The sequence below is a fragment of the Ananas comosus genome, linkage group 22 (genome assembly GCF_001540865.1).
Source record: "Ananas comosus cultivar F153 linkage group 22, ASM154086v1, whole genome shotgun sequence".
NCBI classification, from domain to species: Eukaryota; Viridiplantae; Streptophyta; class Magnoliopsida; order Poales; family Bromeliaceae; genus Ananas; species Ananas comosus.
Genome location: NC_033642.1, coordinates 7,781,114 through 7,797,157, shown reverse-complemented (window position 1 = coordinate 7,797,157; position 16,044 = coordinate 7,781,114). Strand labels below are relative to the sequence as shown.

At 32.7% G+C, this 16,044-nt stretch overlaps 1 protein-coding gene across 1 annotated transcript; it reads left to right on the top strand.

Moving 5' to 3' along the window:
• On the top strand, positions 14,885-15,723 carry LOC109727656 (blue copper protein-like). Its single transcript, XM_020257825.1, has 2 exons — positions 14,885-15,192; positions 15,324-15,723. Exons 1-2 carry the CDS (start codon positions 14,940-14,942, stop codon positions 15,698-15,700), a joined length of 630 nt encoding a protein of 209 aa, XP_020113414.1. The 5' UTR covers positions 14,885-14,939; the 3' UTR covers positions 15,701-15,723.

Genomic DNA, 16,044 nt, shown 5'->3' with positions numbered 1-16,044 from the left:
AACCTCACCTCTAAAAGCATTGTAGCTAAGGATGTGTTTAGTTCGCCATAAAATGTATCGAAAATTATTTTTCACCTTGGCAAATTATTTTTCGTGTGTTTGTTTAGTCGTAAATTTTTTTTTTCAAGAAATTATATATTTTTACAGATTTCAGAAAAATGAAGCATTTTCGTTTTTCGCCAATTTTCCACGAAAAATGAAAACTCAATTCGTGTAAAACTTTTTTCATTCATTTTTTTTTCCCACCCAACCAAACAAAGTAATATTTTTTCTCTTTCAACCAAAAAAATATTGATAAAAACAACTTTTTTTCCCCTATAAACCAAACACTACAAAACAAAAAACTTTTTTTTTCCAAGTTTTTTTCTACGAAAAACTATTTTTTACGATTTTACACGCAACTAACCACTCCCTAAATTTTTTTAATAAGAAATAAATAGTGATGCCCATAGGTTACTATACCATTTCGAATGCAGAATTCAAATTCGGACCTTAGATATTGCGAAAAGAGAGGATTGGTTAAACATATTAAAGTTGGGGCGTAAGCATATAAAAAAATATTTTTATTTCGCTTTTCAATAGGACTATAAAAATTATATCTTAATCAAACCAGTGCCACCTATTAACACTACATTGGGTTTTTTAATTGTGTATCAACTTAACGGGCATTTAAATTTAATCGGTTTGTTGAAACTTCGAACCAACCCAAAGCCCGCGACGTAGCCGGACCGGAATCACCAGTCGGGCCTCTTCGCAAAACGGGCTGGGCCGATCACGGCCACTCATTGCCGAAAAATAAAAAAAGAAAAAGAAAAACTCTTTTCACCGGTATATCAATTTTTATATATATTTTTAGGCTAAATTATAAAAAACCTCCTTACACGGTAAAGCACTACTAACGCTTGTCTCAATTAACCTCCTGAATAAAAAATTGCATTAATTATCTCCCTACGTTTTGTCATTATTTCAAATAGATCTAGCTATTAAGAAAAATTATCGAGTTCAGCTATAAAATTTTGTAAACATAAATTTGCAGATAAAGTTATCCATAAATAATGCGATAGAATCATATAAACTAAATAAATTGCTAAAAAAAAAACTACCAATTTTGATAGTATTCGGAAAATAGGAATCCCTCAACCTAAATTTTGTATATATTTTTTGGGTGGTAATAATTTACATGTATATTGAGGTGTACAACAGTATTTTTTTTTAAATCTTTTAGATTTATTTGAGATGATGGCACAATGTATAGTCATAATTGATACAAAGTTGTTTTGCTCTTTCTTTAAGCAGAGAGAATTTTGTTATGCCATATTTTACAAGAGTAAGATTACGAGGATTTAGGTTCGTCTAAAACAGTTGGTTGGCATCTCATATCACTGATAAAAAGGTTCGGAGGTTCGATACCATACAAACATGCTTTAAAAAAAAAAAAGGTGATTTATTAGTGTATCAGCTTCTGGGAAAAGAAAATTAATTTGTGATTTAAAAATGAGTTTGAAGGAATTTCTGGAAGATATTGGCTGATTCTGGAACGTACGTCTCTCCCTGCATGCTTTTTAGATCTCCATATAGATATTAATTAGTAGAGACAACTCTTGATAGGGGTGTAATGTGGGCTGTGCCGGGCCAGCATGGCCCACATATATCCGGGTCGAAACGGGCTAGAGTCCGACCCGGCTGGCCCGACATCAAATTCGGCCCAAGCTGTGCTGGGTCTGAGCTCCATAGCTTTCGGCCCAGCACGGTCCCTCGGACCGGAAGGCACGGGTCATGCTGGGCCGTGCTCCAAGCAGGCCCATATTTGTTTATATATATATATATATATATAGTTGAGCTAGAATACTCTCGATAGTAAACGGGGCGTTTTACTATCGAGTTGTTTTCGATGATAGAGCTTTCAAATTGACGATCGGCTCCGTTAAATATGATCTAAACCATTTAAACTACCTAGAAATCAAATTTCACGCACTTTCGATATTATCCTTTTATCCATCTAGTGAACAAAAAATGAATGGCTGAAAATGAATATTCTTTAAAAAATGATGATAGGAGTCTTGTAATCAAGATCAAGAGTATAGATCTTGTTTTAAATAGTTTAAAGAATTTTCTAACAAAAATTCAATTGATTTGGATATCTTTACACCGTTAAACGAGAAACTCTCTTATCCACCATTAAAATTACAAATTTTGAAACCCTTTGATCATTAGGCAAATGATGTCGAAGAGATTTGAAATTTGATTTCTAAACACTTCAAGTGGTATAGATCATGTTCAACGGAGCCGATCGTCAATTTGGAAGCTCTATCATCGAAAACAACTCGATAGTAAAACGTCCCGTTTACTATCGAGAGTATTCTAGCTCAACTCTATATATATATATACAAAAAATTGCGGACCAAAATAATTTTGGTCTATTGGACTAAAACCACTACTCCCAAGGTCTGCTAGGAGATCTCCTGGGGAGGAGGGCCAGACCCTACGCCCAAGCTGGCACGGCCCAAGTGGGTCATACCGTGTTGTGCCGGGCCACCGGCCTTTTCTCGCCCCGGCAAGGCCAAGGCTTGTTTTGGCCCGTGCCGTGCTGGGACGTCAGCCACTGAAAAGAGGCCTAGCACAGCCTGAAAAGACAGATGCTACAATAGCAGTGCCAGACCATGGCCCGGCCCGCAGTCATGCCGGGCCAGGCAGCCCACGGCCGTCCAACGCGGTTTACACCCCTACCTCTAGATATCCAAAAAGAGAAAAAAAAAACAATATATATATAATAATTATATATATATATATTTATATATATATATATATTATATATATAATATGAGCTAGATACTTTTACAAGTATTACCCCATGATGCTATTAGGTTTTAGCCATTGGATCTACTCCTTGATTTCTAATAGTTCTTGGATCCAACCTATTCCACTACCACCACCTATCACATCATCTCAACCTCACATCTCTCATCCAATGCTAAAAAACTTAAAAAGCACACTTACATATACTTTTACAAGTATTCTAGCTCACTCCTTCTACTCTCGTCTCTCTCTCTCTCTCTCTCTCTCTCTCTCTATATATATATATATATATATATATGGGACGAGTTTTTAAAAATTCAATCCGAACACGTCTATCAAATCCGAAATCCAAATCAAAATTTGACTGATTTCAAAAATTCACATACAAATGGAACCTGACCAAAAATTCGAAACTCGAACCCGAACCGAAATCCGATGGATTTTAAAAATCCACATTCAAATCTGAACCTGACTAAGTACCCGAAACCCAAACTGAAATCAAAACAATTATCTCTATTTACTGTAATTCAATATTATATTTATATTAAATCTAAATTTTTAGAATACAAATTCTAATATAATATCAAACATTACATATATTATATAATATAAAATCAATTCGTGTTCAGATTCGAATTTGAGTTTGGATTAGATACAGACAAAATTCATACTTGAATCCAAAGAAGTCAAATTTTTATTTATTTATATCCATATTTATAATTATATCTATTTAGCATCCAATAAATCCATCCGGATCAGGTTCGATGTCGGATGAAATTTTAGAAATTCATATCCATTCACATTCCTAATCTAATTCAGATGACTTAATTAACCTCTCTCACGCGTTTTTGACCTAGTAATCAAAGGAAACCATGCCCTAGTTACTAACTTTTATCACGGACCGTCTCTAGAGCAAGCGGCAAAAGGTTTGCTGGTTGGTACCCGAGGTCCCAAGTTCGAATCCTAGTTGATTCACATTTTCAGCTAAGTTTATTTTTAAATAAAATAAACGAAGCGGGTAGTGTGCTTCCTATCTCTCAAAAAAAAAAAAAACTTTTATCAGCTAATTGTTACAAATTGTATATAGTATAGTGAATTTGTTACTTGTTATTATGTGTTATAATGCATGGCAATTTTTTTAGAAAAAAGTATACGATAATTCTCTGTGCATATTCCTTAAAAAAAAAAATGCAAAGGGAATTAACATAGATATAAAAAAAAAGAAAAAAAAAGTAGAAGCTTTTCTTATTAAGTGCTACGTTTAACTAATTCTAATTGTAGACAAAAAAAAAAAAATCATTTCACCATCATACAATTTTTATTATCCTTTTATTACTCTATTTTACAGTAGATCTTTATGTAAAATTAAAACAAAATTTATAACATAGCAAAATGCTACACTTTAAAATCAAAATGAGTTGAAATGGATAATTAATTATGAAACATTTACGCTCTAATCTCGATAATTTTGTTTTAATTTTACATAAAGATCTACTGTAAAATAGATCTTTATGTAAAGTTTAAACAAAATTTATAACATAGCAAAATGCTACACTTTAATCAAAATGAGTTGAAGTGGATAATTATGAAACATTTACACTCTAATCTCGATAATTTTTGTTTTGGTCACACTTGNATTTCACATCCAGAATTGTACGTTCACGAGAGCACACGTACCTATATATTGGTACGTTTAACTCCTGATAATATACAATAATCATCACCAAAAGTTACACAAACTCGGTTTCATGAGAGAGTTTAAGCCTAAATTTCTTTCCAATGTTAAACCCACTAATAATTGCAATAATTGCAATAGGGCAACATTAATAACAGTAATAGATGATTATAATAAGTTTTGCTAATGCTTATACGCACTTACGGATAAAATTATGATGTTTATGTGATTCAACGGCGAAATTCACGCGGATAAAAATGAATAGCGCAAGCTCCCACGTTGATTTAACCAATAATATAAGAATGAATTATAAGAGACTCATCTCTAATACAATAATATTAATAATAACAGTAGATAATAAAAGAATAATACACATTTTCATATTATGTAAAATCACACTATTCATGTAATTCGATAGGCTGTTATGAGATTCACGCGAATAAAAATGAATAGGGTGTGACCGACCGTTCCCGGCGTCAGCGGTAAAGGACTTTGATGATTTGTTTTCGAAATTTCAAATTCTAAAAGAAATTAAGGAACTCTATGTATATGTACAATTTGGAAGGCATAGTAAAACTTATTAACAATACAACAACATTAGTAATATCATTTCTCTCTCTCTCTCTCTTTTAGAGAGATAGTTAAGAAGATTTTAAGAACAAACTTAAAAGTAGATAACATTACTATGTAATAAACACATAGCTTACCAAATTTAACAACATTAACTATTAGATTTAGAACATATATATATAACAGGAACAATAATAATAACAATAATAAATTATTATTATGATGCCTCACTAATCCAAATCAATGTTTTTGAATTAAGGTTTGTATTCAAATCGTCTTAATTAAAGCAGTGATGAAAAGCAAATCTGATGATTGAGATGATGATCCTTTTCGAGTAGTAAGTATATACAAATGATTAACTTTACTAATTATATGATATATGATTTTATGTAACACTTACATAACTGCTCCCAAATATCATCTAAAATTTCTTACAAAACACAACAAACACTAGTAGCGAATTAAGTTGCACTTATTATTTGTTACTTAATTATGTAAACACCGTCGATTTATTCCCACAATTTATACATTTTTAATCACATCTAAACCCTAATTACATGCGCCTAAACACAGCCTAAATTAGGAACTATTTACAGGGGATTAAAGGAAAAACGAGAAAGGGAGAAGAAAAAAACCCTAGCGAGATGATCGATCGCTCACCTCTTGCGAATCCGCGTACGGATCCTCCGCTTCTCCCGGAGCGGCAGAGACGCCGCGTAGAGATCGGCGACGACGCGGTAGCGCTTCCTCAGCCGCCGCGGGGCGGCGGCGGGGGGCTAGGCAGTTGTGGGCGGGAGGCGGCGGCGGCGAGCGCCGCCTCCTGCTGCTGCTGCTGCTGCTGCTCCTCTAGTAGCCGCCANGGAGGAGGAGGAGGAGGAGGAGGAGGGGGAGGGGTGGGATCGAGGGGAGGGGGTGGGGAGAGGAGGAGGAGGTGCGGGGTTTCCATTTTCTTCGTCGTCGTCGTCGCCGCGGTTTCGGAGGGACGAGGGTTCGTTCGTTCGCTCGTTTCCTTCGGACGGGGGTTTTATTTATTTATTTATTTATTTATTTTGATCTTATATATCGTTTATTATTTATTATTATTTATTTGAAAAAAAAAATGGGGGAGTGGAAATATCAAACGGGACCGAAACCGACTTAAGGGGAAATAAGGTCCTTTCCGTAAACCAGGTTCATCCGTATAAAGTTCAACTTTTATATTTTGTTCCTACGTAAATCTAATATTTTCAAATATATTAGTGTATTTTATTACCGTTAAAGAACAGTTAAAAACCATTTATATTTTCAATTTTGCCATCACAAATAAGTTCCTCCAAAAGCTATATAACAGTATAATATAAGAGAGGTAAAAATATCAAAAACTTAATCAGGGTAAAGTATTTTTCATATAGTTAACTAAAATTTTCTAACGAATTCTAACGTTATAGACACAGTTGGAAACATCAGAACTTTTACAGAAATAACATATAAAAGTTGAACTTTGTAGAAATATATTTTTTATTTACTATATTTGTAGGGACCTATATGAAATTAATCCAAAAAAAAAGAAAGGCAATGCTACATCTACACCGGGTGTAGCTAATGGACGGTAAGGATTACATCATGACATATGGTCGGAAAGTAGTGTTGTGCGCGCCGCGTCGGCGCCAGACACGTGGCGTGCATCTGAAAAAAGTTATTTTTTTTAACTTAATTATAAAAAATTTATGAAAATTTTTTGAAAATTAAAAACAATTTTATCAATTTCAAAAATAATTATTTAATATTGTTTTCTTTAGATTGTAATTAAAGTTTTAATATTTTTTCCCGGTGTTTCGCGGTGAATCTACGGACCGGGGCCGTTGGAAATGAATCGTGTACGGTTACGCGACGGCCTATGGCGGTTACCGGTAAGCGGATGACACGTGTCAGGATATAAATTGTTGCCTGCACCCGGTGTACGATGACATCTCATACACCGCATTCATAGAACCGTGACCGTAGAGCTCTCTCCAAATAATAATAATATGTATAATTATTAAATTTGAACAATGTTTGATGGTCCTTTTCAAGCCTTTTATTTGGAGAGATTAATGTACTATAAATAAGTTACACCGGATTATCTATTAACTGTTAATTATATAGCATTTTTTGACTAAAAATATAATTAAAATATTTTTTTATTAACCATGATGGGATGCATAAATTCAAAAAAAAAGAATCTGATTAGTTTGTGACACCACATCAGCAATATAACTGATGCATTCTATTTTTTTTTTCTTGTATTTGCGACAGTACTTAAAAGAACTGGCAATCCAGCTCGTTGTTTACCAAACAGCTCGCATTCGACTTGAAATGAGTTTGAAATCAATCGCTCAGTTAATAAACAAGTTAAACACGAATTAACTTTTTCAGCTCAAATCTTAAAGAATCGAACACGAGTTAGGGAGCTCGTGTTCGGCTTATTAATAAATAAGCTGAATATGAATTGAATTTTTCAACTCGATACTTTAACGAACCAAGCCGTGGTTAGCTTGTTTAATAAACAAGCGAACGCGAGATGACACCAGCTTGCTTGTGTTCGGCCCATTGACAGTCCTAGTACTTGGTACTAAGATAGTAAGTTTTTAAAATTCATAATTTTAAAATAAAAATTAAAGTATTCTAATTATATGTATTAAATTAAATTTTACTTAAATTATATTTTATCAAATTAGAATTTAACTTTAAAACACTCAGGAATCATATAATATGCAAAGCGCATGAGATACACAGATACACCGTACACCGGGCGCAGGTTATAATCTCGTAGGGGGATAGCGTGAGATCAACGGTTGGCTTCAAACGATGACGCAGCTAAACTAATGCGGCAATAAAAAATAATTAAATTTTGAAAAAAAAATTATTAATTCGTGTGTAAAATAATAATTTTAATGCGTAATTTATCTTGCTTAGATCATAATAATTTTATTACAAAAAGTAATTTTAAATTATGCAGATTCGTACAAGTAAAATGTTGAGATCCAAAATTTATATACTGTGGTCTATTTGTAGTTAGGCTATAATAAGATTTAAATTCATTAGCACTAATTATGTATTTTATATAAATTAAAATTTTCAAATTTAAACAATTAATAAAATAAAGTAGGAGAGTGGAAATAGCAGAGAAAATGATGGATAGGGATGCAAATGGATCCGGGTTGGTGGAGCTCCGCCCAGATCCGCCCCGAATGGGGTGGTAAGTGGGAACAAAAAATATAAAAAAATATAACCCGCCCCGAATCCGCCCCGATCTGCCAAGTAAATGAAGCAGGAGGTGGGAGACTCTTTTCTTCCTTCAATCCGCCCCGATCCGTAAAAAATCTGGCTCCCGAGATACGTGTTCCATCTTTTTACAAATAATAATAATTAAAAATTAGTAGTTTATTGAACATCCTATTAAACAAGTACGTCGAGCCCGAGCCAATTTCGAGCCAAATGCGTGCGATCGAATTGGCTCGCAAACAGTAAATTAGATTAATAGTTATGCGCCTGAGTTTAAATATTAATTAATTTATTAAAATATTTTAAATTCGGTTGAATATAAGTATTAAAAATATAATTCTTTAGAAAAGCAACATCATAATCTATGAATCTATTATTATTTTTTTTTTTTAAGATAGGTAGCATGCTACCCGCTTCGTTTATTTTATTTATTTAGAAAATAAACTTAGTTGAAAATATGAATCAAGTAGGATTCGAATTTGGATATCGGATATTAACAATCAAGTTTTTTACCACATGCTCTAGAGATAATCGGTATGAACCTATTATTGAGTTAACCAAAAAGGACTCGGTGCATTATTGAGTGACCCAGAGCAAGAGTATTTGCTATACAGATGTGTGGTTTACATTGGTTGCTGATTTTGTTCGTGTAGTGAGAAAGGGACGAAGAGAGAGAGAGAGAGAGAGAATATTAGGAGCCTCAATTGCATGGCAATGAGAGACGACCTTTTCTTTGCGGTTAAGACAACCAAAAAGTGCTTTTAGAAGAAGTTGTTGAACCGTTATATTTGCTACAGGAATAAGCCGTTTCTGTTTACGAACTCCACATTTCATAGTTGTCGCACTACCCATAAACAAACTATCTAATCTCGACAAACATCTACATCTATATCTATATATTATTTCTTTTAAAATTGCTCTTTTTCTTTGTGGCTCCACATCGAACCAGCTCAAATCCTTTCTCTTTCTTCGGCTGTTACTTCGTTCAACAACAAGATGAATCCCACCCCTCATTATTATTTTTTTTATTGCTATTATTTCTATTTTATATCGATATTTTCTATACTTTTTTTAATTATCTATCAATAGCATCGCACGAGTTACTAAGCTGGTATAAACATATAATATACAGTATAGTTAAAAATACATGTAGTTACAGAAGCAGTAGTTGTAACGATATATATATATATTTATATATATATATTATATATATATATATATATATATATATATATATATATATATATATATATATATATTTTGTAGCTAGAATACTATCGGTAGTAATTAACGAGCTGTTTAACTACCGATTTGTTTTCGATGATAGAACTTCCAAATTGACGATCGGCTCCGTTGAACATGATCTATACCATTGAAGTGTTTAGAAATAAAATTTCAAATCTTTTCGACTATTTGCCTAATGATCAAAGGGTTTCAAAATTGTAATTGTAATGATCGATAAGAGGTTTTTCCTCGTTTAACGGCGTAAAGATATCCAAAATCATTTGATTTTTTGTTAGAAATTCTTTAACTTATTTAAAACAAGATCTATACTCTTGATGATTTCTAGGTAGTTTAAATGATTTAGATCATATTTAACGGATCCGATCGTCAATTTGAAGCTCTATCATCGAAAACAAATCGGTAGTAAAACGGCTCGTTTACTACCGATAGTATTCTAACTCAACTCTATATATATATATATATATATATATGAGAGAGGAGAGAGAGAGAGAGAGAGAGAGAGAGAGAGTTGAGCTAGAATATATCGTTTACGTTATATGTCTATTTATATTATATATATACATATAATAGGTTATATATATGTATCTTATATAATTATATTATATAATATATATATAGTTGAGATAGAATATTATCAGGTAGTAATTAATGACGAGTGTTTTATTAACGATTTGTTTCGATGATGAACTTCGCAAATTGCGATCGGCTCCGTGGGGGTGTGGTGTTATCTATACACTTGACCAGTGTTTAGAATATCAAATTTAAATCTTTTCGACATCATTTTGCAATAGATCAAAGGCGTTTCAATGTAATTGTAATGTGATAAGAGTTTTTTCGTTTTAACGGGGTTAAAGTTCCAACATCATTTGATTTTTGTTAGAATTCCTTTTAAACTATTTAAAACCAAGATCTATATCTTGATGTTTCTAGGTGTTTATATTGATTTTAGATATATTTTAACGGAACGGTCGGTCAATTTGGAGTCTATCATCCGGAAAAATCGGTAGTAACGCTGTTTACTCTAGTAGTATTTAAATCAACTTATATATAATATATATTATTTTTATATAGAAGAGAGAGAGAGAAGAGAGGAGAGAGAGAGAAGAGAGTTTGGCTAGAATACTATCTGATAGCAACGGCCCTCCCCTCTGTGTTGCACCCATTGTTTCGATGATAAAGCTCTAAATCGAGATCGCATCCGTCTGAAAGATTGATTATCTCTTGAAGTGGTTTAGAAATCAAGTTCATACATTTTGTATTTTCTTTATTCATCCAGTGGACTTAAAAATTGACTAGATGGCCTTGAAAATATATATTCTTAAAAAATGATGTTATGAGTCTGTATCAAGATCAGAATTAGATCTTGTTTTATAGTTTTAAGAATTTTACTAACAAAATTCAATTTTGATTTCCGATTCTTTATGCCTTGTTAAATGAAAACGCTATATTGACCTAAATTACATTTTTGACTTGATGCTTAGGCAAATGATGTGAAATATTTGAAATATTTATTCAAAAACTTAACAAGTGGTATAGATTGTTCAAACGGTGGGACCGATCGTCGATTTGTAAGACTTTTATCATCGAACAATGGGTGGCCAACGAAGCTTTGTATCCCATGTTTCTACACTCAATCACTCACTCTCTCTCGTTCTTCTTATATATATATATATATGTTGTTTGATTGATTCAATTGGAGTACTTTCAATTATAAATAATTAATTTAAAAGTTACATTTGTAAATTTTATTATTTAATTTATTATAATATTATATATTACTATGGTTTCGTACGGTTAATCTAATTTTTTTAAAAAAATTTTTTATTTAAAAATGTGTGATTATATGAGAGGTAAGTTGTATATCTTATTTAAAAAAACTTTATAGTTCTGCAATTGGAATGGCCGAATTTTGAACTTGTACAATTGTTACAGTGGACGTTTGTATTCAACTGCTGTGTAGTGATTCGAACGCATGGAATTTAATGCCAATTTAAATTTATATAGTAATTACAGTATAGTAAATTTTTATTCTATATATTATATTAATTATAAATAACTATATATAGATATGTAATCAAACAGTCTCTAATACCCGATCAACACGTACATACACCATCTTTACTGCATTCCTCATAGTCCTCTTCTGCAGTACACCTATATTTAGTATTTTATGGTTCTATTTCCATTTCATAATAAGATATATACATCGTTAGTTATAAAGAGTACGTACCAAAATGTCACAATTTACAAAACCACAGGGTGTTAAAATTTAGCATTTTACATTCTATATATTTATATATTTTATTAATTATAGCATTTATCTCTGCACATAATAGTAGCAGGTCATTACAGTGAAACAGAAACTTGATAAAATTAATTATAGGATAATAAATTGCAACCCTTAAAATAAAAGACTAGTAATTAAATTGAGATATATTTTGGTATTTAGCCATAAACTTTTCACCACAATATATATTGCCACGACCAGTATATGTCGGATCGTTGGCGCTAACTATTAATCCCAAAAGCTCGAGCGGTTAGAAATATGCAATCAATTCATTTAAAACGTATTAAATACAACGCTTACGGATCTCGATTGTGACTCGGCCCATACAGCCTCACGTCATTTCGAATATGACTCAGCTCAACATGATCTACCACCACAAGACGGGATGCTGGCCTATTTAAGCCAACAGTATATATTTCCATGCAAAGTGTAAAATTTACTACGTACGTACGTACGAATATACATACACGCGTTAACAAGTTGTTTTCAAATTTAATTTTACTTGCACCCTGTTTGGCTACCTTAAATTCTAGAATTGTAAAGAATTGGAATTTTTATTTTATTTTTATAAATTTGTTGTTTGATATAACAAATTAATGAGAATTTAATTCATTTGAAAGGATTTGGCAACATTTCTCATAATATAAATAACTCTCATTTAAATCTCATGATTTGAGGCCTGATCTAGTGAGAATTCATTTTCCCTTAGCTCTATTTATAAATAACCCAAAAACACCTCCCCTTAAATTCTTAATGCAAAAATAAGGAACGAAAAAAGTAGTCACATTGAAATAAATTCCTATGATTTACCAAACAAGAAAATGGAATAAAATTCAATTAATTCTTATTTAATCAAAACAAAGAATTTCCTTTCTAAGTGAATTCACCTAAATTCCTTCTATTTGAATTATATTGAATTCTATTTAGGTTTACTATCAAACAGAACGCCTGTTTGTTTCACTGAAGGTAAAGCTCGAGTTGAAGTTAATTTTCAAATGAACTAGGGTTCAGGTGAAAATTACTTTCCCTCTGTTGTTTGTTTAATAGTTATGGGACTAAACTTTTTCCATTTCTATTGTTTGTTCAGCAAAAAGTGAATGATATAAAAGCTAAAAATGTGAGAGATGCGTTAATATTTTATTATTTTATTTGGGGTTGGGCCAAAGTCAATTACAACATTTTAAAAAGTTTGAGTTTCAACCAAATTGAAGTTAATTACAATAAACCAAGCAGCAGAAATAAATATTTGTAGTCGAAAATTATTTCACCCCTCTCTACTTTCGATGAAACAAATACTCGATGCGTCTTTAGTGTGAGCAAGATTCGTCATTTGACTAAGCCCAGGTCATAAATATCGATCGCGGAGGCCTAAGCCCAGCTTTACAGGCCGATCCAGTATGACGGCCCGGCCCGTATATTTTTTTTTTTTAAAAAAAAGGGCAGCTGATATTCAATGGTTGATCATCCACCGTTAAAATGGAAGTGGTCGGCTGATGATCAGTGCTAGCTAAACTATTACATTAGGAGTTCCCAACTAATTAATTATGGAATTTATTTTGGGCTGATTTCGACTAGATCAATAATTGCAGTAATATAGTATCAGAGCCACGGCTAAACCCTCTCTGTTTTATGAGATCCTGAGTTTAATTACCACATTCATCACTTTAATGCACATATATTCTTATTAATTATTTTGTTATCTATTCAGTCAGTGCATGTGGCATGATTTATCTAATATCCACCATGCACATAAGTCGAAGGGTTAATGTTAAATTAAATAAACAATCATTTATCTCTAATAGCTTACGCTTGTTTACTATTTCGTTATCTATGCAGTCAGTGGATAGAATTTATCTGATACCTACCATGCATATGAGTGGGAGGGTTAATGTTAAAGTTAAATACAGTAACCGTTTACCTCTGAATAAAAAAATAGTCTACGCTCGAAACCTTTTGATAGGCTCATAACTTGAAATTGAATTAAATAGAAAAAAAAAATAAATTATGCTAGAAGTCTGAGGTGACTGGAACTGAAGACCTCATACTCTGATACCATATTAAATAAAAAGAAATAATTGTTTTCTTCAAAACCTAAGCTTGCAGAGAACGGTATTTTCATAAGCTTATATTTAAGAGTTAAGGCTAATCACCCTATACAGTTTTTTATTAAATCGATATTTTTAATTATAACTAATTAAATCATCTTATTTTCACCTTGTACAGATGATCCCTTATGCATTATATTACTTAAACCTATCAAGATGCCACATTATTTAATTTAGGGAACAAGAGAATTAAATAAAATGTACAATATTATATCTAAGATAAAGGGCCTCTTTGTTTTTCCATGAGAATCTAGTTTAATATAGCCCCAGTAACATTCATGTAATTAGTAACAGAAATTTGTTTTCTCTACTTAACATAATATTATGGAAACTCAAATTAAAATTTATTGAAAACCTAATTTTTAATTACTAAATGATTGATTATTTTTAGATATTTATGTCAAAAATCGAATTCACGATTTTATGAAACTGAAGAGATCTGACGACCAGTATTATACTCTTTTAAACGCAATATATATTATGGATGGCTTATAACATATCTCAAAATATAATTGATAAGTTAAGATTTTTGTTTTTTCCTTTTATTTGATTTTCTCTCTTTTATGTGGCAGCGAATTAACTATCCAATTTTTACCTATTACATAATTTTTTCATATATATAATTCTAGAACTGCCTGTCTCAGAATTTATATATTCAATAATATATTTGATGAGTCAATTTGTATACGCGATAACTAGCTTATTGATGTATGTTCATATCATGCGTTATCTCTTAAATAGGAACAATAAAACAGCCCATTGACAGGCATAATAATAATGTTTTAATGAATATATATTTTACTACGTACCAATGATCCAATAGTGGAAAATCTCCTAAATTTTTTTCTTGAGAAAATAATTTGTAAAATATTCATACATTGAACAAATGTGCAAACTATACAAATTCATGGAATAATAGAATATAAAGACACTTTAAAATGAGCTTCATTATTTAACCCCCACTTGGAATTAAAAGTACATTCATAATCTCAACTTGGTGATATATTGCACAAAAAAAATGTACATATTAGGTATAGATAAAAGCCCCTTCTCTACTTCTCTTCAATCCAATATTGATCCCTTAGCCATGGGGTTCTACTGCACCGCCGTCGTCGTCACCGCGCTTCTTCTACTCTCCATCTCTGCGAAGCTCCCCGTTGTCGTTGTTGTCGCAAAAGATTACAGGGTGGGCGGCACGGACGGATGGACTTTTGGCCCCGACTTCCTGCAATGGTCCGAGCAGTATAACTTCACCGTCGGCGATGTTCTGAGTAAGAAACCAAACACCATCCAACTTCGTAAAATGAATTATTGCTTTTATCAAATCATGACGGTCTAAATTGAAAGTACTAGTTAGATGACGAACATTCGATTTCTCACTGCTTGTGAAACTTTCGTGCAGCATTTAACTACGTGAAGGGGCAACACAACACGTATGAAGTGACGGAGGACGCGTACAAGGCGTGCGACGGGGGGAAGACGATCCCGCCGCTCCGAGTCTACGCGAGCGGCAACGATGTCGTCAACTTGACGCGCGCGGCGAGCTACTATTTCCTCTGCAACATCAAAGGCCACTGCTTAGGAGGCATGAAACTCAACATCACCGTCGCCGCGAACGCGACCCCGACCCCGACCCCGAGCGGAGGAAACACACCGCCGCCGCCTCCACCGAGTCCGCCCCTGCCGCCGGAGTCTCGGGGAAACCGTGGTGCAATGTTGGGGAAGTGGTGGTGGGGTTGTGCAGCTTTAGTATTTGGAATTTTTACATCTCTCTATTAATTGTTGAGTGTGACACTTTTGTTATCAAGGGTTGACTTTGGATTTGGTCAAATCAATTGGTCAAAGAAAATGATTGGCTTGTCTTTTTATTTAATTTACTTTATTTTTGGTGGAAATTTGAGTTGGTGTCACGCTCACTATTTTGGTTTGACTATGAGATGGCGTTATATGATTGGTTAATTATGTCAAGATAATGAAAAACTCTAATATAGAATAAGGGATAATTAATATTGAATATTCATCCGCAAATTTCAAAAATTTTTTTTTTTTTTTGGATGATCAAAATACATTATTAATTAGTTCTAAAAATATATTAACATATCAAACGTTGTTGGATCGGGTTG

Coding starts and splice junctions, on each gene's coding strand:
- LOC109727656 (XM_020257825.1), top strand. CDS start 14,940: ATGTACATATTAGGTATAGATAAAAGCCCCTTCTCTACTTCTCTTCAA. Junction 15,193..15,323: donor CACCGTCGGCGATGTTCTGA/GTAAGAAACCAA, acceptor ACTTTCGTGCAG/CATTTAACTACGTGAAGGGG.